Source organism: Podarcis melisellensis (genome assembly GCF_964234715.1).
Source record: "Podarcis melisellensis genome assembly, chromosome: 16".
NCBI lineage: Eukaryota > Metazoa > Chordata > Lepidosauria > Squamata > Lacertidae > Podarcis > Podarcis melisellensis.
The window spans coordinates 33,731,965-33,758,239 of record NC_138533.1 but is presented as its reverse complement, the minus strand read 5'-3'; the positions used below and the strand labels follow the sequence as shown (position 1 = coordinate 33,758,239).

The following is a 26,275-nucleotide window of genomic DNA, read 5'->3' as shown; positions in this document are numbered from 1 at the left end:
TTTACACTCTTCCCAAATACCCTTTTAGCTATGTTGCACCGCTCATTGCAATGCCTTGGATACAACTTGGCTGAGGAATGGGAATGCTTATATGGTTGGTTTTCTTACTCTAAAGCTAAGAAGGTGATGCTCATATTTTACTGTGGTTTTATAATTTGTTTTATAACTATTATTATTATTATTATTATTCTACCTCTGGAGCACAGCAGGCCACAAGTGGTGCTTTAGGATGGCAACACTTAAAGTAGTGCCAAAAGCTCTGCCCCCAAGGAGCTTGGAAGGGTGCTTATCAGCCTGGCCCAGCCAGGCCTCCAGTCCCTGCCACTGGGTCCCCAAATGCTCTTCAGTGCCAGTGTCGCTTCTGAAAAGAAGCCAAGCTCACTCCCATCCTCTCAGGCCACGGATCCCTGTGATTAATTCTGAGTTGCGTAAAGTAGTGGGCAGCTGCCACGGATGGGAGTCCAGCTGAGGTCCCATTCAAAAGCGCTGCCTGGCATCCATCAGTGAAGGACACCCAGGGGCCACTGGGAGGCGGGGAGCATGTAACGTGGTTTTGCGGGGATGGCAGTTGTCAGCACCAGGCCAAGGGCTGATCCTGTCCTGAGGGGTGGCACTTACCTGACATCAGGGTTGCGAAGAGCAAGGCGCATGGTGCACATGCCGGTCCCTCCGATTCTAATAAAGACGAACAGAGGAATCAACTGTGATAAACAGAACGTTTTGAGATCAAAAGCCGAAGTTGAAAACCGGAATAAGTCGCCTATGACAGTGTGCGTGGGAGAGGTCAACTACGAATGACACCAGATTCAGGTGGAAGGCCATGTTGATCTGTCATAGTCATAATAAACAACAAGATGAAAAAATCTTTTTTAACAATTCCAGTGGCACCTTAAAGATCAACTCAATATAAGTTTTCAAGGTGTAATACACACTTCATCAGATACTTCAGCCTTCTAACTGTTGAGGACTGTTATGGCCAGTTGATTCCACAGGGAAGGGCAAGGGATTCTTAAAGGGATAGATGACCAAAATTAGCTTCTAATTGCATTCTATACAAGATCTTAAAGTAGCTGTCTTATTGCAGAAGAATTTTAGAAATACACTTGAAAGAGAAGTTGCTGAATGACAACTCATTACCAAACTAAAAACTATGGAGAGCTCTGGTCTGAATGGAGATATTGGATTCATGTCCCATTATACATACTAAAGCTAAATTACTGGAATTATTTAAAAAGATATTTTCATTTTTCATCTTGTGATGGCCATTATTAATATTATTATTATTATTTGCCCGTCTATCTTCGTGCTGAGGAGTCGGTGAAGGGGCTCAGCCACTGTGGCTTTGTGGGGCAGGAACATGTTATAAAAGTTCAGCAGTCCCAGGAATGCCTGCAACTCCATCTTGTTCTTTGGTATGGGGGCCTGCTGGATAGCGCAGATCTTGGATGTGGTCGGGTGAAGGCTGGAGGCATTGATAAGATAGCCCAGGAATTCCACCTGTGGAACAGCGATCTGGCACTTCTCCCTCTTGACCTTGAGCCCGGCCTCCTGGAACCTGGTCAGCACGGTGCGGAGGCGCTCGAACAGCTGCTGGTGTGAGTCTGCGGACACCAAGACGTCATCAAAATATGGTACCACGCCCGGAAGCCCTTGCAGGAGACGCTCCATAAGGCTTGGGAAGATGCCAGGAGCCACACTCACCCCGAACTGCAAATGGCGGCAACAGAATGCCCCTCGCTGGGTGATGATCGTCTGGGCTTCAGCGGTGGCATCATCGACAGGCAGTTGTTGGTAGACGTGATAGGCAGGATTCAAGCACAAGAGCACTTCCACTTTCTGTGAATGTCAGCAGCTGGTATTCAGAGTCAAACTGCTTCCTTTATTTTTATTTTTAGTCAGCTTGATGTAACACAGAAAATTCCTTTGCATTATTTCAGAAGAGCTCCATATGGAGTTTGCATTTTGTGGGACACAAGGTTTGATTGTCTCTATGGCAACAGAGCATCAGAGGGGAAAGACAAAGCCCAAACTGAAAATATTTAATTATGAAGTGAGTGCTTTGTGCTTTTGTTTACAGGGAAACAACAGAACTCCTCTTGTGGGCTCTTAATATCTTGGAGAAAAAAAATATATAAACCCATCGCACAAAGCACAACAGATATTATCAACAAATCCAATTGCCAACTCCCATGGTAATTTTAAATTTATTCATTTCTTTCCAAAGCAACATTTATAAAAGTTGATGGGATGTATTGCTCGACACCTCTTGGGTGTTAAGATTAGTAGATCTCTGACTAATTTCGAATCTATTGTGTTGAATTAGAGGTACTAAAGGACTGGTCTCTATTATTCATGGAGTGCTTTTAGAGCTTACCATTGGTCCTGTAGGCAATAAGTTTTCTTGGGAGGAGTATTTGAATAGAGGAATTTGAATGGAAATTACTGTGGTCAGCTAAGCATTAGAAATCTGTTTCATCATATGAGAGGGAACGTTCCCTCAAAGTTCTGCTCAGACAGCATTGTACCTGTGCAGATGTCTCACATTGCAACACAATCAACACAGGATTTCTGGAGGGGCTGTGGACTCTGAGGTACATTCATCCATTTTTGGTGGGAATGCCCTCAGGTTTCATTATTCAGGTTGCAAGTATGTCAAGAAATATCTAAAATAGTTAAATAACCTGTTCTGGCCTTGCCATAACTGTCATTACTGAGTATGTAGACAAACAACAAGAAAGAACTTTTGACATGGATACTTGCTGACTATCGGTCTCGTGCCTGTATTTAGCCTTAGATGGATGCTAGCTGCAGCTAGGATTTCAATAGCCCAGCAATTGAAAACCTTGAAAAATCTGAGGCGCGGGCAGAGTACAGAGCCAGAAAGTAGGAGTGGAGGGCAAGGAGTCTTGATTTAAAATAATAATAATGCTTTGTGCATCCATGTCTAACCTTGCCCCTTTCTAAAATGCAAACTCCACCCACCAGTCATTCTCAGACTCCTTATTGGGCAGCTGAGGAATGCAGTTGAGGAGCCTCCCTGGCCAGCAGGGAGGGAGAGGAGCTGCTTCCTTTGAAATCCAGGAAATTTACGGGATATCAACAATCCGGGATAGCAGCGGGAAACGGCGCTGGAATAAGGGAGTTTCCCGCCAAATAAGGGAAGGTTGACAGCTATGGGAATGTTGGAGGGTATGTGATGGGTAGGTAAGATGCATAAATCATCATTGCCACCACCATCTCTTACAGTTGGCCGTGCTGGCTGGGGCTGATGGGAGTTGGAGTTTGGCAACTGGAGATGGGGGCAGGAGTGTCGCTGGGAAAGGGATGTGGCCTGGGAAGAGTCTCGAGAACCAAATGGAGGGGCCTGGAGGACCACATTTGGTCCCCAGACCTGAGATTCCCCAGTCCAGCAGACTCAAGAAAGTGGTGTTGGAGGGAGTAGATTGAGAGCGAAAGGAGGGTTGTTAGGACTCTCAGTGCTGGGGAGTGGCTTCAAATCTGAATATGGATTGGTTCGGAGATAAGATGATCTGTTCCCTGGCTTTGGAGGAAACAGCTTGGTTTTATTTCTGAAAAATTCCAGTTTGAGCCAGGAGGCCTCACCCATCACTTCCTGAAAAACACTATATGGATATATTTCATCCTCAGGTGCCCTGGAGGTTGAACTAGTCCGCCCACATACCAAACATGGTATGTTTACCAAAGTGGAAGGCAATATTCTTCAGCATATGACATGAGCAGCAAATGAAAGGCCCAAGGGCAAACGTTGATTTATTCTTAAGTAAACACATAGTTTTGGCAGGATTCCTTAATGCAAAGAGGCATCGTTGCCCCAGCTCTCTGCCAATGTTTGCAAATCACCTAATCCTACAATCCTTAAATAAAGAATGAAGTCCTTCAGCGACAAGGGAAAGTGCAGCTACCCTAGCGAAGGGGCGACGTGATATGAGTAGCCAATTTCCATCCCTAGGACACTTGTGCAAAATTATTGGCTCCGTAAAACTCAGCTGGAGGTCTAGTTCCAACCCCAACCCCTCTAAACCTGGATATTTTCTACCATTGCCTCTGCACTCGGGAATGTCCTTCCCTCTGCCATATATGTGAAGCATCATCAATTATTTGCTTCATGTGTCTTGTTACAGGGGTGGTGAAATATACTCGTAATCGAGAGTGGATTTCATGCTCTTTATTCAGCTCATAATGGTGAGGAGGAATGGAAGTTCCCCCAGAATGTCTGCTTTATATACATTATTTACACAATGGGCCCCACGTGATTGGCTAATTCCAGGATTTTCCTGTAGGCCAATCAGCTTGCGGATTCACTTCCACCTGGAGCTGGATTGGGTGGCTCCTGTGGACCAATCAGACTGCTGCATTCTGGGTCCTATGGTTCTAGGACCAATCAACTCAGTACATAACAGGTGGCTTGTCTCATTTCTTCGCTTGCTATTGCTTCTTCTTCCCAGCTATTGTTTTGCATGAACTCAGCCGATAACGCCACTGGCTTTGCGTAACAGAAAATAAGGGGACGGGGAGGAAATTTAGCACAAATGAACTGCACACAGGTGTTCCCTCCTCTATGACTTCCGGGGTACTCTTTTTCAAGGGTTAGAGCTCCGGCCTAGGGAGCTATCATTGCTGGAGACTCAAATGGGACAGGAGAGGCATGGCTGGCTGTGGGCAGTCTTTGGGGTTGGGGGAGGTTCTCCAGCAGAACAAACTTGGTTCAGTTGATAGGAGCTCTACTCCAGTCACCATCCTAATGCTCTCCGCCCCCAAGCTGCAACAAGGTTAAAAAACCAAACAATAACTCCCACCAAAACCCAAAGAGACTGGAACTACCACCCACTGCTTCTTCCCATTCCCAAGCTTCATTTGGGCCCATGGCCAGCCACCTAGTTTTTTCGCTTCAGGCAGCAATGCTGTGGTCCTGGAGAAGGTTGGGCACAGTGTTCTCCTTCTTGCCATGGGGGATTGTTCTCACTTGTTCTGTCAGGATCCCAGTACGTCATCAATATAGGACAGGGACTGGACTGACTACAGCTGTTTTATCTATTTTCAAATTTTATTTTATTTTTTTTCAAATTTTCACACCAAACATTAACCAATACAACCATTGATTAGTCATCAAATTCCCCTCCCCCCCTTACATGGTTCATTTTTAATTATCCATTACCACTGCATATTCTGATTACTCCATATTTCCCCCCTTTCTCATTAGTACACCTTTGCTTAATTGATACTCCTGAAATTACTCTAACTCTGCTAACCTTTTAACCTGTTTGCAATAATTCTTCAGATATTCTACATTTTCCAGTCTTCTTGGAAAATTCTTTCTTCCTGTTCTCTTATTCTATGAGTTCGAGTATGTAGAATTCACAAACCTATCAGTTTCACCCACCACTCCTCCCTCATTGGTACTGTTCCCGCCCTCCATTTCTGAGCATATTTTCATCTGGGCTGCCGTGGTTGCGCAGAGAAACGAATTCTTTCGATCTCTGTGGACATCTGACCCTACTATTCCTAAAAGAAAGGCTTCTGGTCTTTTTACAAAACACCTTTTGAACTCCCCCCCCCCCATTTCATTATACATCATTTCCCAGAAGTCCTTAGCTAATTCACATGTCCACCACATAGGGTAAAACGTTCCCTCTGTTTCTTGATTCCGATTTACAAATTTTTGCTAAGTTTCTTGGCGTCAAATACCACCTATATATCATTTTCATAATATTATTTTTTAACATATAGCAGGCTTTGCAGTAGAAAAGTTCCCATTCCCGTATTTTTTCTGCTGCAATTGCAAACTACCGTGTGATCTTTGGATGAAAGGTGGCAACATTTTTTAAAAAATAAATACATAAAATAAATCCCCCTTTCCGTTGCTCCATTTATTTACAGTAGAAATTACTGTTGTTAGCCGCTCTGAGCCCAGCTTCAGCTGGGCAGGGTGGGATATAAATTATTTATTATTATTATTATTATTATTATTATTATTATTATTATTATTATTATTATTATTATTATTAAAAAACACAGAAAGGGGAAAGAATTTACTGCACCAAACAACAACAACCCCACATTGGCATCTCTACTTTGTAGCAAGTAAGGCAATTTATGGACCGCCAGATATGCCTGTACTCCAACTCCCATCAGCCCCAGCCAGCAATGTCCAACAGCCAGGCATGCTGGGAACTGTAGTCCAACAACATCTGGCTCGCGCCGGAGCTCTCTTTACCTTTTCTACTCTCTCTACAGCCGCTTACCCCTTTTCTTAAACCCCGTTTTCAAGACGGCACTTTCGCCACCACTCTCCCTCTCTGCTCCTTTTAACAATGTACTGTACGTATTCACGCTTTTCTCCCTCATCCCCTCCGCACGACAAGCACCCGCCCCCTCTTGCTGTGGCTTCGAAACCCCCTCCCCTACCCCTCTTCCAACTGACGAATCTGCTGAAGCTCGACTTCCTTCTCTCTTTTTTTGCCCTCTCGGCGTTCTCCTCAGCCGCCGGAAGCGTCCCGGCCGCCATTTTGTCTCGGGCAATGGCGACGCTGCAGGGCCTTGAGAGGAGCCTGTCAGGGGGGATGGAGTCGTCGTCGTGAGTCCGGGGAGATAAGGGAAAACCGGGCGGGCGAGTTAACTTCTCCCCCGCCCCCCTTGGTTCGGGCGGGAGCAAGACTAGGCCTCTGCGATGTACGTAGGACGGGGCAGCGTGGCGGAGGCCGGGCCGGCGCCGCGGACCATCCTGTCGGTCGGCGGGGCGGCGTCGCGCCCTGCTGCGCCCGCGGCTGCGGGTCCGAGTGGCGGCGGTGGCAGCAGCAGCAGCAGCAGCGAAGGAGGAGGAGGAGGAGGAGGCCGCGTGGAGCTCCTCGTCTTCGGCTACGCGTGCAAGCTGTTCCGCGACGATGAGAAGGCCCTTCAGCAGGAGCAAGGCCGCCACCTCATCCCTTGGATGGGAGAGCCCTCCATCATGATCGATAGGTCGGTGCAAGCCAACCCCCCGCCCGCCTATCGCTTCTTCCTTTTCTGTCGTGGTTTTTGGTGTGTGTGTATGCGTGTGTGTGTATGCGTGTATCTTGCGTGTCACGCTTTCAACGACCCTCTGCCAAGCAGGATCCGTAAAGGGAGACCGGGGGCGGGGCGGGGTTAGGGGAGAGAGAGGGAAAAGGCGACACACACACACATATACATACATATATACACGCACTATGAAGGACTATTTTCATTGTTGCTGATTGGTTTGATTATTATTATTATTATTATTAATTTCATGAAATTTAATGCACCGCTTGAATTTTTTTTAAAGTACCTCAAAACAGTGTACAGAAAGATAAAACAGGAAAAGGAAAGAGGGGGAATCACAGCTGTGCCAGAAGTTAAAATACTACAAGCATTAAGATTCACCTCTGCTTTCTAAGCACCTGGGCAGACTTGTCTAAACAGGAATGTTTCCATCAGGTGCTGAAAAATGTACAGTGAAAAGGAGGTGTCTGCTTGAACTCAATAGGCAGGGAGTTCCAAAGTGCAGGTGCTGCCACACTAAACGAATGGGTATTATGTGGCACCTGTATTTTGCTTCGTTTTATTTATTGAACAAGAAGAGTATTGTTTTACTCTCATCACTCAATTTTGCAGGCAGCTGTGTTGGTCTGATTAAGAAAGCGACCGAGGGAAGGAGGAGATAAAACACCCCCAAAAGTTAACAGTAAGGCAGGAGTGGGGAATCTGCATGCTGCCCCCACCTAAAAATGTTTTTGGGACTATAAATCCCATCGTTCTTGACTGCTGACCATGCAGTTTGAGCCCAGCAGTATCTTGGGAAGGCTACACCTTTCCCACCACTGGTTCAGTGTCTTTATTAAGGCTGATCTTTTGCACACTTAATTATCTGGGACTATGCACCTATCAAGTACAGTGGTGCTTGCTTCTGAGTAAACGTGTAGGGTTATACTGATGGAGCAGTTAAAAGAGAGTAGTGTTCTTTAGTTCCTAGCCTGTTGCCCTTATTTTACTATTAAAAGGTAAAGGTACCCCTGCCCGTACGGGCCAGTCTTGACAGACTCTGGGGTTGTGCGCCCATCTCACTTAAGAGGCCAGGGGCCAGCGCTGTCCGGAGACACTTCCGGGTCACGTGGCCAGCGTGACATCGCTGCTCTGGCGAGCCAGAGCTGCACACGGAAACACCGTTTACCTTCCCGCCGGAGCGGTACCTATTTATCTACTTGCACCCGGAGGTGCTTTCGAACTGCTAGGTTGGCAGGCGCTGGGACCGAGCAGCGGGAGCGCACCCCGCCGCAGGGATTCGAACCGCCAACCTTTCGATTGGCAAGTCCTAGGCGCTGAGGCTTTAACCCACAGCGCCACCTGCGTCCCATTTTACTATTGGGTGGGTGCAAAATCTCCCTTTCTGTCATTTGTTTGTGATGCCAAAAGGAGTAGGGAATTAACTTTAAAGTTGAACAGATTTATCAAGGCATAAGCATCTATGGGCTGGAGCCCACTTTGTCCTCATTTGGCAGATAATGACAAATTTCCATATATATCCAAATTTGTGTGTGTATGCATGCGTTTAATTTTGGGTCTTTATCCTTTTTGACCAAAGCAGCATTTAAAAAGAACAAAACCATTAATAACAACTAGGTTAAAGTTAAAACAACAGCACATTGCTAGCTGAGGCTAGCATTTTATATATTTGGGCTCAAGCCCATGGATGTCTACGCCACAATAAAATTGTTCATCTTTAAGCTGCCACTGGGCTCCTTACTGTAGTTGATGTAGCAGACCAACGTGGCTACCCCTCTGGATTTGGTGGTGGCAGTGATCATACATGATCCATAGACGTGATGGGGACGATGACACAGGACTCAGTTTGGGCAGGGGGGGAGCGGGCAGTCTTAGGTAGAAGTGCGTTCTTGCAATATAGGATTCAGGCTTCACTTTTGATAACACTTGGTAATTCTAGAAGCCTCTGGCCTCCCCCAATGTTCACTTCCTTCCTGGCAGAGGGTTGACATATAATGCCCCCCTCCCCCTTGTAGGAGGGTTGTGTATGGTTATATATATTTATATATGCTGGGGTGGGAATAATCTCCTTTTCAAACCAAACTTCATAATGGCTTCTCCTATGAACTGAACAAAGACGAGCTTTTTTGTTTGTGTACTGGAAAATAAACAAAATAACTTGTCTCCTTTTCCCTTGGGTTTCAAGTAGCCTAATTTTGGAATGTATCCCTTTTGGTATTGTGTTGGTGGCTGGAACGTTTTGTGATGGTACCTGGAATGTTTTGTATGGAAAATGCCTTTCCATACTAACTTCCAGCAAGACCTGTAGACTGATGGACTCAGCTGTTGGTGATGTGTCAGCCCTAAAATAAAAGACCTCTTCCCTAGATCACTGTTGAGATTCTGCCTCTTCTGTTGTTTAGCTTATTTCTGTTTCACTCTACCTTCACTGCTGTCTAGGTGACATCTTTGCAACACCTCATGTGAGGCAGGTTAAGTTGGTGAATAGTGATAGCTTTGTAGTGAATGAGCATCATAGCTCAACAGGGACCCCAAACCTGCGATTCCTGCTTCTTAACATTTACATCTAGTATTGCTTCTGGCATGTGCCAGCAAATGTTTAAGCAGCTGCTACATATGTTGCTGTTTATCTAATTTGGTTCATTATGTTGCTGATTGGAGGTGCACTGGTAGGATTAGAATCTGATAGTGATTTTTCACTTGTGGAAACCTTTCTGATTGCAATGTTTAGGTAATGGCTTCTGCAATCTTTGTATATCTTCCTGATGCTTGGTAGTGCTTTCAATTTTGAACAAAACCTTTTAAATGGAGCTTTGTGTCTGGTTGGATAGTCTCAGTGTTGGAGGATTTTCCGTCTGTGCTTTTAGTGGATGGTTATGTAGGGACTTTTTCACGAATACTAATATACAAGGAGACTGAACCAGATTTTTAAGTAGTGATGAATTCCCCATAACGCTCAGCACAGGAAAGTCTGAATGACTTTGGTTTGAAAAGGGGCACATGGCATATTGTAAATGTTTGCTCCTTCCGTTTCAATTTCACACAAAGCCCCAAATTGAAAACTAATTTTTATGTTATGATAAATAATCCCAAAGTGATAGCACTCTTGAACTTAGGCAAAGCACATGACAAATTACTTTCCGTGGGAATTTCTGTAAAGGACCATTGTATGTCAGTAAAGACTGAAAATGAATTGTATACAGAAAACCTCTATAGATACTAGATAATAAAGTTTCTTTTTCCAGGTACACAACCAAACAAGTGTTTTTAGTTTGAAGGATTGGTGATGAAGTGATAAATTGATTATTGGTTGGAATTCGGTTCCATGCTAAGCAAATTGAATAGCAGTGTAAATTCAAGTGTCTTACGTGCTGGTGGAATTTTCAGTAGGGTTAGGGATGGGGACACACATACACTTACTGGGCAGCTTGTAGTCTGGAATGAATCAGCTGTGAAGAACGGTGGGAGCAAATTATAGCATATGCTCATGGCCTATAAAGTAAACAATCTACATTTGTAAATTAAGGAGGTTTGACAAACACACACACAACTGTAATACAAAATAGCTTTCAGATGGGCAGGAAAATTTTTATATTTTTCTAGGAATCCTCATTTTTATCTTGAGCAGTCCAAAATTGTTCACCTTCATCAGAAGATGAAATAACATTGGTGTTGAGATATTCAAGGCCAAAATTCCTGTGGGAAAATGCTTTTGGTAATCCATTGCTTGTTGTGATATTTTTTATTTTAAGCTGGTCAGACTTTTATGCAGTGTCCATCTCGGACTGGTGGAATTCACTGCTGTGTCAACTCACTTTTTCCAAATCACATGGAAACCATTGGATTATTACATTCTTCAATAAACTAAGCTAAACCAATGTTGCACAAATAATTCCACAGAAATTATTAGACAATAAAAATGCTTACTAAGTTACTTGCCAATCATACATTTATAGCACACACTTCAGTTTACAAAAATATATTTGATTGCCTGAGGGTGTTTCTTACTTGCCAAAGGTGACTAAATGAAAAGCTGTTTACAAGCCCAAAATAAACCATTTAACTGTATTTAAGGAGACTTCTGTATCTCTTGAGCATTATGGTATTTTTAGTACCTTCTGTAGAGAACCTCCTTAAATTGCACATATGTTACTGTTCCTATATATGTGTGTCTCTCTATCACATAATCAGCACTTCTTTCCTCAGCCAAATGGCTAGGGGCCGAGCCTAGCCATGATTTTACCTCCAATGGACGCAAGTTTCTTTGGTGAAGATTTCTCCTGAGAGTTCGAGACTAGCAGAAAGAAGCGAGGAAATTGCGACCGTTTGGTTCTTACGGATAGGTATTTATGTATTTGGGTTTGTGTAAATGTAACATATTGCCTTTCCACAAAAAATATGTATTTTATCAAGGGTGTTGAATGGTTGAACCATAAACGGTAAGAACAATGGAGGAATTGGTTCTTTTTTAACTAGTAAGATCTTTTGTAATAGTCTTAAAGGGGGATTTGAAACCTATATTTAAAAAAAAAATTGTAGTGGGTGAGAAGTGATTAGTCAGATTAAAATACTGATTTAATTCATATTAAATCTTCTTTTTCAAATGTGTGTGGTAAGTATTTGTATAGTGGCAGAAACTAAAGCCCAAAGTTCTTCCATTGACCATATCTTTCATGTTGCAGGTATGATGGGCGTGGTCACCTGCATGACCTTTCTGAATATGACGCTGAATATTCCACATGGAACAGAGATTACCAGTTGTCTGAAGAGGAGGCTAGAATAGAAGCCCTCTGTGATGAAGAGAGGTATTTAGCCTTGCGTACGGACTTGCTTGAGGAGGAGGCAAGGCAAGGTATTGCTCAAGGACAACTTCCTGAGTTAGAACACATTTAATTGAAAATAACTTTTTAAAAAATTTGTTCCCACTCATTATATACTCACTCTTTCTGATATTATTTTGACAGTACCCAGTGGATTCGAAAAGCAAGCGTCTTTGCGTATCTGAGAGGACCTCAGGATAGTTTATATGTAGAGCCACACAGAATTTGCCCAAGTTTTGAGGGCAGGCTGAGAATTGAGACACTTTTAACTGTTCTTCTTTAACAGTATTGTATCAATTAAACAGTTCATGTCTTTGTCTTTGTTTTAAGTAGAATGATTTAACTCTTAAGACACTTATCTCAGCAGGAGAAAACCGATCATCCAGACAAAACCAAAAAAAAGCATATGCCTTCTGCCCCCTGGGGCTGACACAAGTCTCAGTGACCACAGATGACCTGTGTGGTGCATTTGCTGTAAATGGTTGTGGTTGAATGTTAGGTTTCAAGCCATTAACATACTTTGAAAAAATAAAAGTCTTGGGGGAGTTTTGTGTTCATTTTTTAATTGAATTTTGCATTTTTATTCAAGAGGAAGAATATAAGAGACTGAGTGAAGCTTTGGCAGAAGACGGTACCTATAATGCAGTGGGATTCACTTACAGTAGTGATTATTATGATCCTTCGGAGCCCACTGAGGAGGAGGAACAGCCTTCAAAAGCAAAAGGTAAGATTCTATGGATTACTAGGGAGAGTACCTTTTTCTTCAGGAAAAATACTTTCAGGCTCAGCATGTGAACTGTATGAGAGATCTAGAAAGAACAATCTTGTTGAAGATGTATTATCATCCCATGCCATTTGTAAAACTATCTGAGCAAACTGAGAGTTTTGTCATTACGCAAATAGGCAAACTGTTATTTTCTGTGTCTCCTGGGGACTCCAATGTTATGGATGCCAGAGATGTCCCTCTAAAGCAGGAATGAGAAACCGGTGCCTATTCAAAGGTTGTTGAACTCCAGTGATCAGCCCCAGCCAACAGAGCCAGTGATCAGGGGTGCTTGGAGTTGTAGTTCAGCAGCATTTGGATGGCAACTGATACTCCATCCTGATTTGAGGAAAGACAAGTAGTAGCAAAGGTAGGCATGAACTTCATTCTGAAGCCCTTAGTTTTGTATTAATAGCAAGGAGTCGAGAGTTCAAATGGTTTTGCCTTTTTTAAAAAAAGTAATTCACCTTTATTGCTTGTCTTTATTTATTTAGTAGTTTTTAAAATCTTTTGGTGATTATCAAAGAGTCATGCATTAACCTCAACACAAAGTTTTTTATTTCCCTTTGTGTTTCTTTTCTGGGAACTTCAGCTGGACAAGAATTATTAAAGTTGGGAAAGGGGCTTGTTAATTGTATAACATGTAATTAACACATTCATCCTAGAAATTAGAAGGTTGTATTTTTTAAAAAAACAACAACTGGTCTCTAAAAGTAATAAATAAAATACGAAAACAGAAAACCTCAAATTAATCAAGATCTATCAAATGTATAATGTTTGTTTTAAAAATTACAATTCCCTTTAGTATTTCATTTTTTGTTATAGTTGACCATGTTTACTTATGTTAATCAATGGAGACACATGGACAAACTGAAATGAAATGATTCAAGGCTGCAAAAGCTTTCTGGGAGGATTCTGCCTTGTCATAGAATATCAAATGTGTGGTTATTTTAAATACCCTCTCCTAAGAGAGAATTGCTTTGAGGCAGTACAGAAGCTCAGTATTCTTTTACAAACACACAGGAATTTTCTATGCAGTCAGAAACAAGAGAACTCTGTAGTGATTGTCAGCTTTTGGTAACAGTTCTGTGTTTTTTTCTGTTTTTGTTGCTGCCAAAATTGCCTGTGGATGAAGGCAAGGGGAGCTGTTAGTTAGTTAGTTAGTTAGTTAGTAGGTTGTTCAGGTTATCTAAATCCTATTTGAGAATAGCGAGTCAGAATTTTAAAGGGCAAAGAAGTAGCTGTTATTTTGTTCAATTAACATGTTTGGTTTCCCTCCCCTAGACTCTCTTTGAGAAACTCAAAATGCTTTTAACACTTAGTAATGGCAAGACTCACTGTTGTGTCAAATCTTACAACACACTTCTAGAGTTTTTAGCGCCACTGGAGTGAAACATGTTCTTAAGGCAGATCATTAAAGCAGGCTCCCTGTAGTGAACTTAGTTGTCTCAAAGTGTCTTCCTAAACAGGAGGTAGAACAGTAGCTTTGCAGAAAATGGTTGAAAGTATTGGAGAAGTGTAGGGAGGTGAAGTCTCTTCATCTGCTCCATGTCTTGCAGTCCCTGCAGATTTAGGACAAAAAGCAGACTCAACACTTCCCAGCTCTTTTGGCTTGTGTTGTACCATAATAGTTAAGTCAGTGCAGCACAGAATTCTACAATTTAAGCAGAAATCTGATTCTTTATCTTTCTCCAGCTTTTCTGACAATTGGGTCCCAAAGTGGTTTACATCAATAATAATTAAAGCAAAATAATCAGGCCTGGCCATCAGGCTAACAAATTAAAAGGACAAGGCACATAAGGGAAGGGGAGTCATGGGAAAGGATAGAGGGAACTCTCTTCTTCAAAACTTAGAATTAAGTAGTATGCTGTAAGCAGGCATGTAGCCATATGAGGCCAGGACGACTTCCCCCTTGCTTGAGTTCTCATTTGAATAGCAATAGGTTCTTGTTCCTTTTGGCTGATAGATGGGACCCATGTGCCCATTCCCCATGTTTTTGCAGCCTCTGTGCAACTGGCAGTTGAATGAATTGAGTTATTTCTGGGTGTGGAAAGCAAGCTCCCTGCATCTGTTTTTATTTCTGGCCAGTGGATGGGGCTGGTTGAGCTGTCTCTTTCCTTTATGTTCTTCCTTGGTTCCCTGGCCAATGTGATGCTTTTCAGCTGTGCCATCCCAGGGCAATCCTATTCTGAGGTGTTCCTGAGCCCATTGATTTTGTGTATCATAATCATATGACCTATACCATCTGTCAGTAGGAGCCATTTTGTATAATGGAGGCATATCTGACTCTACAGCAAATGAAAAGTCATGGGTGTATTAGAACGATATAGCAATGTCAAAAACATTTCCATGAAATTCTTTTGTTGTCAAGTGTGGTATCCTTTTGTGTCCTTATTAGATAGCTCCAAACTCTGGTTGAGCGGGATTGGTGTTAATTATGGCTGTGAGAATTCACAGAGGGGAAGGGGAGGCGACATACCAATTCTGCGTTAAGAACTCAGGTTGTTAACACTATGTGCGCCCACTGTGGTTTTAGGTTGTCACCAAAGCACTCGCACAGGTTGCCTTTGCTTGATTTAAAGAGACCTTTTCTCTTGTTCCTCTGCAGCCCTCTGTGCCCATCCTATGCTGGTTTAGGAGAGTCCCCTGCCCTCTGGAGAAGCCTTTCAGATGATGGGGAGGGGGGCAGGGGAGGGAGCAAGTGTCTTTAAAAAGAAAAGCAAGTGAAAACCAGTGCAGATCTGGCTTGAAGTAAACATTGGGTGAAGTTTAATGGGATTATTTATTAACTGCACCTCTGTGCTTTTTGTTGTATTCTTAAAAATGCTTTAAGATTACATGCATTAAAGGACTAGGTGCCATTGTACTGGTGAGCCTCTCTGTTTACTGATACTAATTGAGTTGAAAGGAATGAGAATTGTAGGATAGGAAGAGGCAGGGGGCAGGGAGAACAATCAGTTCAAAAGCCAGAAGGTGGATTGTATCAAGATTTGCACAAAAGATTTATTTCTAGCCATTTTGAAATAATATGGTTGCATATACACTTTGAAGAGAACATTTTCCTCTTATTAATTGGTTCTGATCCCATGAACCATGTATGCTGGAATGTCACTTCATTGCAGGTGTTCTATGTCAGTTCCAGGAAACACAGTCTTGCTGTGATGGTTTAATTGCTTTGAGATACAAAGAGATATAATTTCCACCATCCTTCTTTGTAAAGATGTGTGTATTTCAGGTGGTGAGGTTGAGAGCTTAATTACAGTCCAGAAAAAAGAACCCCAAAGATAATATATATAGTAGACTGTCTGCGGCACGTGTGGATTTTTAGTTAGATTATCTGCCGTTTGTGGGGGATGGAGTGGGAATTGCTGTGAAGTTCCTGGGTGGTTTGAATGTTTCTGTTGTAAATAAACCCTGACAATCTGACTTTATTTGCTGTTCATAATTGCCCAATTAATCACAGGCATATTTTGAGATTTTTTGGTGGCAAGGATAGGCCAAACAAATAGAAACTATGAAACAAAAATTGGAATTATAAAAAGCATTAAAATATGTAGGAAAAAATTGACTGTCAAACATGTTAAGAATGCTTATGCTATGGTTTATGTGTGTTGTGTTCAGATGGCAAAACTAGCTGTTATATCATTTTCTTATTAATAGCTGCTGCGGCCAAGGCAGAACATGTAGAGGAAAATGAAGAACCATTTGTTGCTCCTTTGGGACTGACTGTACCTTCTGACGTGGAGCTGGTAAGTGTAGTATGTGCATGTGTTTTAATGTCATATCTGAAACATTTTTGAAATGACTGAGTTTTTGTTTTTCTGGAATTACTTGTTATGCAGAAAGAGTTTGGCAACCAATTCTAAAAAAATGTATTGTAAAATCTTCCTAGGAATCTTGTCAGAAGTCACGCTGCTCAGTGCTTGGTCTTAATTGAAATCAGCAGACTTAGGCTCAAATCATATACACACCTGGCTGTATGCCTCATTGAACACTGGGTGACCTGCTCCCAAGTAAATATGCACAGGATCTGGCTGTTAAATGTTTCCCGTATTGATTCCTAAACTGCCTCCTGGGGAAACATTAGTGTGCTAGGAGGGGAGTACTTGTGTTGCACCGAGTCTGCAGTAGAGGCGGCTGCTGCTTGCTATATTGGTATATGGGAAGTTGCTTTGCACTGAGTCAGACCATTGTTCCATCTAGCTCAGTATTGTGTACCGTTGCTGGCAGCAGCCCTCCAGGTTTTCAGTTGGGGATATTTGTAGCTCTGGCATGCAGCCCCTGGGAAGGCTGACCAGGATGGGAAATAGGGCACCAGACTGGAAAAGGTTGCTTCTCAAGTGTCGAGTCATTCTTTACACACTCCAGACTTTTCTGGAGGGTTAAATGAACCAAATGTCCATGTTAATTTAGAGTTTCCTAAATTTGGGAAATGCTGGTCTAGCATATTTATTGAACAGCTGAAATATTGTACAATACACATTTATGAATTCCAGTATATTAAACACCTTGCAAAGTGGATTCTTGACAAATCCAACACTAAAAGTGTTAACCTGTCAGGATTGCTCCCTTAACAGCGTGAAGCTGATTAACAGCATGGAATGGATTAACAACTTGTTGATGGATTCTTAACTTTAAATTGAAAAAACAACAGCAGTGTACTTGGTTCCACAATTTAACTGAACAGACATTTGCTATTAGGTATCTTAGGGTAGAACAGGCAGGAGCTGAAGATTTCTTTTTTAATATAGATAACAACAATAGATGTGCTTCAGCTAACATATCTAATCATGTTTTCCTTTGGAAATTCTTCAGTGTCCTATTGATGCAGATTTTGCTGAAAGAATGCAGAGGTAGGCAATGAAATCAGGTCACTTCTGTGTCTTTGCCCACCTACTGTCTTTCAGCACCTATTGCAAATCTAATCACCCATACATTGGATGCAGTGTTTGGATGGTGCTGAAGTCCAACATGCATAGGCCTGAACAATGTGGTTTTTAACTCCGATAAATTGCAGGAAATAGTTTTGCTGTTTGGTCATCTTTATGTGTGTAGACTGTGCAAATGATTTAGCACACCTTAATAAGACTATGCTTCACCATCTTAAGAATCTGAAGACAGTGCGTTTCCTGTAGACATTAGGAACTGCCAAAGTCCCCAGTACTGTTCAGGGATAATCAGCATTAGATTGTAGTGTGTAGGCTTCTGCCATATCTGTAGTTGCATCCGAAAGCATTTTTTACAGGTCATTTTTCACTGATGTATCAGTAGTGCTAGCAATCATACCTGCCATATAAGACAACCTGTAATGTCTTTCAGTCAATATCTGCACTATTTACTGGGGGTTTTTTTCTTCTTAATCTTGCCACAAAAGCGGGTATATATCACAAAAATGTGTGTTTTAAGGTCTTTTCAACTATTGCACATGTCCTTGAGTTAGATTTGTCAGTATGGATTCATCATCTTGTAATTCTTTTCCTCAAATATTGTTCCCCTGTTGCTTTTTAAAATAACCACACAATTGGAGTTATGCTGAGTTGTTACATAAGAAACACATGAAGCTGTCGATATAAAATCTGGTGCCAACTGTGTAAAGGAAATTGTGCAAAAGGCTGATTTCAGTAGCAATGCATCATTTTAGAATTATGGAGGTGTGTTTTTTTTTAAAAAAAGAGGAGGATGAAAATGCATCTTGTGTAAGTAATTAAGGAAAACAGAGCTAGTGAAGTGGAAAATTAAACAAAAACTCTGAGCAGTGTACTGCCGTAGAGCTCTTGAAGCTCTTAAATGACACATTTCTTTGAATGGTTTAGTTCTTAGAAGGCTAAGTTGTCATAGTCAGCAATAGTGGATAGTAGTGCAGTCATTCTCTTCTCCGTTTAAGGAGGGTCTAGGATATACATGCATTATGCTTCTAATTGTTCATCTCTGTGCATGGCATGCAGATGACAGGAAGCTCTGAAACTAATGTTCTGCTATAAATACTGCTCATCAGAAAGTATGTCCTTGTGAAGTTCATTTAGATAGTAGCTGTGCCTGTATTGGAAAAGAATCATAGTTGTTTATTGTTGTGGGAAAGCATGCTGGAGCCAAAATGGGTGTAGAAAAATGAATAACGTGATTAATTTGAGCATCTTGATTGCTTTCTGAGCAGTTGGCATTTGCAGTTACCCAAGCTTTCTAATCTAGATTTTGTAAAATGAGGTCTAGGAGCATTGTTTGAAAGGTCTTGTACAGCTTGTCACTCCCCAAGCTGAACATGGTCCACCATCCATGTATTAAGTAGAATTTCTGCAGTGCTAGGTAGATAGGAGTTTTGAGTCTCTACCAGTCCTCAATAACATAGTTTGGATGATTTGGCATTTCTGTGCTCTCTGACTTCTGTCACTGTGTTTCGTTGCACCAGAAGTGATTTATTCATGTTGGCCACATGACCTGGAAAGCTGTCTCTGCACAAACGCTGGCTCCCTCAGCCTGAAGTGAGATGAGTGCAGCACTCCATAGTTGCCTTTGGCTGGACTTAACCGTCCAGGGGTCCTTTACCGTACCTTTTCTTTTTAGTTTGGATGATCATATAATGCCTTAATAAATTGAGATAACAATATGTTTCATTTGCTCCTCCCTTCACCCTATTTGGGAAACATGCCAGAAAACATCCCATTACATTGGTACCTCAGGTAAAGTATTTAATTCGTTCCGGAGGTCCGTTCTTAACCTAAAACTGTTCTTAAACCTGAAGCACCACTTTAGCTAATGGGGCCTCCCGCTGCCACCGTGCCACCAGAACACGATTTTTGTTCTCATCCTGAAGCAAAGTTCTTAACCCGAGGTACTATTTCTGGGTTAGGGGAGTCTGTAACCTGAAGCGTATGTAACCCGGGGTACCACTTTACACCCAAACCCAAAAACTATCCTGGCTTGTTTCAAATTGGTTGCCTCTGGCAAAATAAGGCTCACTCCTTTTAAGCTGAAATATGATTGTATGCATGTGTCCAGTAGGTTTGGTAAGTCAGAAATTCAAATTGCTACTAGATACTGTGGGCACCAGTAGCTTAAGTTGTAAACTGTATCTTCGCCTTTGTATTAGAGCTTAAGAAAATGGAGTATATACTAGCTATTTTCATCTCAAGTAGTGAAGCTCTCAAAGTGGGGATACATTCTTCTGATTTAGAGTGTGTTTGCTTCAGTGGGGATGGGGAAACTGTGGACAAATTCTCTAAAAGATAAACTGCACAAGTTTATCATTTTCACTTCTTCTTCTAGCCACCGACAGCCAAAATGCATGCAATCATAGAACGGACTGCAAATTTCGTCTGCAAGCAGGGGGCTCAGTTTGAGATTATGCTGAAGGCAAAACAAGCTCGGAACTCTCAGTTTGACTTTTTGCGGTTTGACCACTACCTCAACCCTTACTACAAGTTTATTCAGAAAGCTATGAAGGAGGGGCGATATGCTGCCACTTCAGAAAAGAAAAAAGAAGAGGAAAAAAGTAAGTTTAGTACTTTTTAAAAATGGCATTGGCTGTGCAGCAGCTTATGCATTTCTTTCTAAATCATTCCAGCATCTTGATGGATAAGAGAAGTGTTCTCTTAATTATTGTTATAAATATTACATGTAGTTACCAAAGGCTATGTATCTTGCTGGCAGATAATTATGAGAAGTTTAAATATGTTAGAATAATGGGCTTTCAGGGCATAGCCTAATATTCAGCTAAGTTACTTTTTAATTTAAATCTGTTCTGAAAATACCTAAAGTAGTAACTTCAGTCTTTACCTATTTGATGTGGCTCCCCTAAAGGTATAAGAAAGCGGGCCTTCAGGGAGCATTGTACTTGACACTCCAGTTAGAAAACTAAGTTAGATCATTTTAAATAACATGGTAAATGTATGTAATATGTAGTTCTATAACAATAATGTTGAGAATACTGTGCATACATTCTGTTCTGCATGGCTACATCATTGCAGACTCATTAGGACTCATACAGGAAGCAAGTTATGCAAGGAGCAAATATGGAAGCACAGCTATGGCCACTTGTGGTGGCATAAATAAGATGCACACTATTCAAATGTCTAAAAGGCTTTTGAGGGAAATCTAATGTAACCCTCCTATTTGCAGGCTAGGTTTGTACACAGAAGAAATGTTGCATTTCCTGCAGCTCTCCACTCCTCCTCCTGTGCTATTCTGGACAGCCCTCTAATCCTCTGGAACAGATTTTTTCATAGAGCAGAGGAAGCTGCATTGGGAACGGGGAATAGGAGAGAATTATAGATCCTCTCTTACATTAGCAGGTGCCTCTACTGGAACAAAAGCTGTTCCATGAACAGGACAGCAGCCTTGGATTTCACACTTCATTCCTGTGCAACTTTTCTAATGCTTACATTGGAAAGATTTAGATATAGGGCTTAGGGAATGAATTTGATATAATTATTGATTTCCTTATAAAACCTATAACTTATGCATTTTAACATCCTGCAAGTCACTCCCTTCCATATCTCTGAAATGATAAAACACAACCATACAATTTTTAAACAGATGCAGGAGGTACTGATGATGAAGATGATGACTACGATGGAGATAACTACCTGCACCCAAGCCTCTTCGCGTCTAAAAAGCACAGTAGACTTGAAGAGCTTATGAAGGTATTTCGGCATGCAAAATTTCATTTTAGTGTTTTATATCTTGCTGAGTACCTGTTTTTTTTGTGAGATATCTCAGTTGATAGGTGTTGACAAACAGAGTAGTTCCCTGACTCCTAAGCTGGAATTTTATACTCTGAATTAGAGCTCCCCTTAGCGTATCACAAGCTGTTTCTGAAATTCCCAAGTGGGTTCTCCGTGCAGCTTGGGGAGATGCTTTTTAGAATATACAAGCCCTGAAAGCCTACCTTGGGTTGTTTAATGAGTTGTGTAGCTTTTAGAATCTTGACTAGTGATAACACAGTGTTTTCTAGCTGCCATCAGAAACTTTTTATTTTAATTAAACATATTTAAATAAAATATCTGTTTAAATAATTTCAGTGACTCAGATGTTGTCATAAATCACAAGGTCAAACAGAAGATTCTTCTTAATTAGATTAACTGAGTTAAAAAAACATTTATATTGATTAATCAAGTGCAGTAAGAAAGATACATTTGTATATAGAGCCATTGTGTAATTCACCTTTGCAAAATAGTATGATTTCATCTTTGAGCTTCTGTGGACTAAGATGTCAGTGAAAGAATCCATCCCTCAGTTGCACTATTTCTAGGATACGTATAGTAGACCTGGATCAAATACGATGGGACATATATTGTTGAGGACAGGCTTAAATCCACAGTTTGTGGCCTTTTGAAATTACTGTTCCTCTAAAGTAGACAAAAATTGCAGATAGGCATGTTACTCCATTAGAAAATCCATTAATGGTAGTAGGACTAACTAAAATGTTAGTGAGCAAACTTTCAAGTATTCCAGAACTCTTGCTCAGTCTTAAGCAATTTAAAAAACAAACCAAAAATGGAGATGTATTGGAGGAGAAGCCTGCAGCTTGCAATAGTCTTAAAATAGAATTAGATGTTATGGGCTGTCCCACTCGCCGCTTCACGTTTGTTTTGCAGACACTTGGCTTTTTTAAAGATTTGCCCAGCAACATGTTTTTTCTTCCTTCCCATTTTTTCTTAAAGTCCAGTCTGATGAAGCATTTTAATGAACTTCAAAGCTTGCTGACATCTTTGTGACCTTTTTGTTAGCATGGATTTAATAGTATTACCATTGTGCTTGCACTTGTCCTGTTATCCAATTTGTAAAGCATAACTGAGATATGCTTTGGAGGATGGGTTGGGCAAAGATTGTGCTGATTTTAATTTTAAAGCATTGTATTAATGGGGAATAATAAACTTCACAGCTTTTATTGCAAATTCATAATAATCACATTCACAACCCTACAAAGCCTTTTGAAACCAATTCCAGGCATATAAAGTTTAAGTGCCCCTTTTGCAACCTTTTAAAATGCCAATGTGGTAAATTAGTGGCAAGGAATCGGGTGGGGTGGGGGCATTGAGAAAGAAATTTTGAACTTTTCATGCTTTGCTTTCCCTCCCCATCAGCCTTTAAAGGTGGTGGACCCTGATCACCCGCTGGCAGTGCTTGTTCGCAAGGCTCAGGCTGACAATAACTTGGCTGCCCCACAGCCAGCTGAAGGAGCAGCTGTTCAGTCGTCACAAATAGAATATTCTTCAGATCGTAAGTACATTGGGATAAGCGGATTAAGCATGTGAGAAGGTTTTTATTTATTAACAGGAGCTAGGAGAGGCAGTACTAATAATCACTAAATAGTATTTAGTAGATGTGCCATTGTTGGCTCAACAGTTTTTCCTTCACATGTTCAGTCAAGCTCCCTTAATGTATCTGTCAGGTTTGGAGACATGAATAGAATTCTCTTGTCGTTTCTAATTGATCTGCTGTCTGCTCTGCAAAGTTGCATTTTAAAGGCCAGTTTTTGTTTTCAGCAGGAGCATAGGTGCCTATTGTGTATAAGATCAAACTAATGCTTGCTTTGGAGACGCTGACAATTTTCCTTTGGGAATATATATTCCCAGTTTTCCGAGAGGTTCAGAGTGACTTGGATATTTGATCTGTATGAAAATGTATTCAGGCATGTAGGGCGAAGTAGGTAATGCCATGGTTAATGTATTCAGTGAAAGACAAAATTAACATTTGATTGAATGATGAGCGTTTTCAGATTGTGCTTGAAGGCATGAAAGAGGTGTTGCTGGCTTTGAAACTTTAGCAAAAATGGATAGCCAGTGTGGTGTAGTGGTTTAGAGCGGTGGACTCGTAATCTGGTGAACCGGGTTCGCATCTCCGCTCCTCCACATGCAGCTGCTGGGTGACTTTGGGCTAGTCACACTTCTTTGAAGTCTCTCAGCCCCACTCACCTCACAGAGTGTTTGTTGTGGGGGAGGAAGGAAAAGGAGAATGTTAGCCTCTTTGAGACTCCTTCTGGTAGTGATAAAGTGGGATATCAAATCCAAACTCCTCTTCTTCCTCAAAAGCATAATTTAGTTTTCTGTTCCTAACTTGTGCAAGAAACCTATGGCTGTGTGTACCAGACTTTGGATTCCATGGGCATGCGTGGCAATTAAAAAAAAAAGGTTGAAATAGGAGGCCTTATACACTCAAATGAAAGCATGTTTTCTTGATGAGATCCCAGATAAAGGCAGGCACCTCTTCAGAGCCCCTGGATATGGGATTCAATATTGCTTTCTAGTATCTGACCGTACCCTTTGCCCAGTCAGTCAGCCAGTGCCTAGAAATGGGATTGTGCGCTCTGGCCAATACTGCTATTTCAGGATTTCCCTATATATCAGTTAGTTGCATGATGCAATTTTGGTGCATTGTTAATATCTCACGATGGTGTCACTATCTGTATATTGGAATTGAAGAACGATCAATACCGCATGGTGTCTCTCCGCCCCCACCCCCCTGCCACTGGCTATCCCGAGAGTCATGGAAGTAGTAGTATACATAAACAAGACTTGCAGGATGGCCTATTTTTAGGAGGCACCCTTCTCTTTCAACAGATTAGTGTGCCCCACTCCACAATTTCGACTTGTTTTGCATGCTTTCACCCAGTGTGGAAAGCAGCGGTTGAATCATGAGGTCCGGCATTTATTTTGAATAAAATAAATGTGTAGTTCTTGTACTTTGGTTATTGCCTTCCCTGCACATTAGAAGAGAGGTTGGGAGGGAGTTTACAGTCTTTCATTTTCACTATGCAGAGGTTAGCTAGAAGAAATACTTTCATCAAAGTAGCTCTCAAGAAACATGCTTGTCTTGCGACAGTAGACAGTCATTGATAAAAGTTGGCATGGCTATCTCATGAGCCCATTATGAAAAACAAAACTGGTCAGACTGTCAGAAAAACCATTCTGACCTCCTTTTGAAAGTATGTTTCTGATCTGTAGCTAGAGAATAAAACATGCAATTGTTCTGAACAGCATATAAATTTCAGTACTGCATGTTCAGGTTGACTGTCGCTGCAAGGAAGAGAGCTCGCTTGAATGATTGTTTTTAATGTACACAAAAATATACTTTCCGGCAAACATTCAATCAGATGTCCGAAATTGAGGCTCAGGGGTTTCTGTGGAATCTTGGTAGTCACACAGTAGCAAAAATGCTTTATTGGTGAGACTGCAGTTGGCTAAAGCGCTTCAATATTGCAATTCTGGAGTTATTTCACTGTAGTCAATAGGACGATTTCAAAGTGATTTGAAGAGTGCAAACTCAGCGTATATGCTGCTGATTCTAATTATGCAATCCATACAAAAATTGTTCCGCAGATAATTTGAGTGTAATTTCATCTTGTTAAAAGATGAAGAATAGAAGATCTTTGATAAAGGGATGAAGGCTCAAAGGTTCACATATTGCCTTTCCTTTGCTCAGTGGTGTTCTTTTTTTTTCTTAAAAAAAATTAGTAACTGAAGGTTGTAATTTCTGGTTACTAATCATGCTGATTTGCAGATACAGTACTGTGCTTGTATAGACAATAGTTCAGTTTAGGGCATTATGACTTGAGTGCCATAAATCACAATGATGTAGCCTACAAAAGTTAACCGAATGGTAGTAGGGTGGTAAGGGGCTACATAGGGTCCTGAAACCCTGTTGCTTGATGACTGTATGTTCTTGGTACACTTACAGGCATTGCTGCTGCTTTGCAAGGCATTGGTCATGCATTTTCATTCCAGGCCATAGGTGTTGGCCAGTCATCTGCAGTTGATCTGCAGTTTAAGTCCCAGGTCATGACATTACCCATTCAGCTCAGTTCTTCTCTGTGGAGTGGAGAGAACTCCGAGGTGGGAGGATTGAGATGAATGGCTACAAGCATGCAGTCTCCCAACAGTGGAGGTAGAACATGGCAATTCACCTTACTCCTCCCATCTTGAAGTTCTGTCCGCTCCATAGAGAAGAACACCTATGGCCTGGAACGAAAAGGTATGGCCCCACTACCATTTGAGCCTTCATCCCTTTACCAGAGATCTTCTATTCTTTGTCTTTTAACAAAATGAAATTACACTCTGTCAAATTATATGCAAAACAGTTTTTGTATGGATCGCATACACTGTTGGAGACCGTATGCCTCTGCATGTCAGTCGCTGGGAATCACAAGTGGGGAGAGTGCTGTGACACTCAAGTCCTGTTTGTGGACTTCACATGGGCAACTGGCTTGTTATGAAATTCTGGACTAGATCTAGCAGGCCTCTTCTTATACTCATATGGTGTATGGTGCAGCTGAAGCTATGCAGGGATGGTTTTGAATACAATACCTCTTCCACCTGTGGATGCAAGAGGTCTCTAAATGGGATGTACAAACGGTAAGGCCCTAGGTTTGGCAGTGGAAGTCAGGAGAGGACAAGCTTGGTGCAAAACACAACCCACTTGCTGCCCTTTGTACATTCACAGTGAAATACCTTTTACAGTAAGAACAAGTGTCCTCGGATCCATCATAGAGGAACGGTAGTAAATAAATACAAGAGTAAATGAATGTCAAGTCCATCCTACTTGGTGTGCTGTGCCTAATACAGATACTTGATCTTTGACAGGTTGCAAACTTGCAATATTATAAAAAGAAAAAACCTAGATGCTCTGGGTGCCATTTAGTACCAAATTTAGTACCAAGTTGAGCAGTTTAACTGAG

General features: G+C 41.5%; 1 protein-coding gene across 6 annotated transcripts in view; it reads left to right on the top strand.

The window, feature by feature from the left end:
• The first annotated feature begins 6,518 nt into the window (after positions 1-6,518).
• SFSWAP (splicing factor SWAP) overlaps positions 6,519-26,275 on the top strand; it is a 102,306-nt gene continuing 82,549 nt past the window's right edge. For 2 of the 6 annotated variants that reach the window (XM_081893293.1, XM_081893292.1), the window contains exons 1-7: positions 6,519-6,978; positions 11,703-11,872; positions 12,430-12,564; positions 16,264-16,352; positions 19,867-20,092; positions 21,136-21,242; positions 22,686-22,821. In XM_081893293.1, coding sequence (XP_081749419.1) covers positions 6,689-6,978; positions 11,703-11,872; positions 12,430-12,564; positions 16,264-16,352; positions 19,867-20,092; positions 21,136-21,242; positions 22,686-22,821 — 1,153 coding nt within the window. In that variant the 5' untranslated portion in view covers positions 6,519-6,688. Of the gene's footprint in view, positions 6,979-8,376; positions 12,565-16,263; positions 16,353-19,866; positions 20,093-21,135; positions 21,243-22,685; positions 22,822-26,275 lie in introns of those variants that run through there. The other 4 variants (XM_081893297.1, XM_081893294.1, XM_081893295.1 and 1 more) reach the window with 4 other exon arrangements.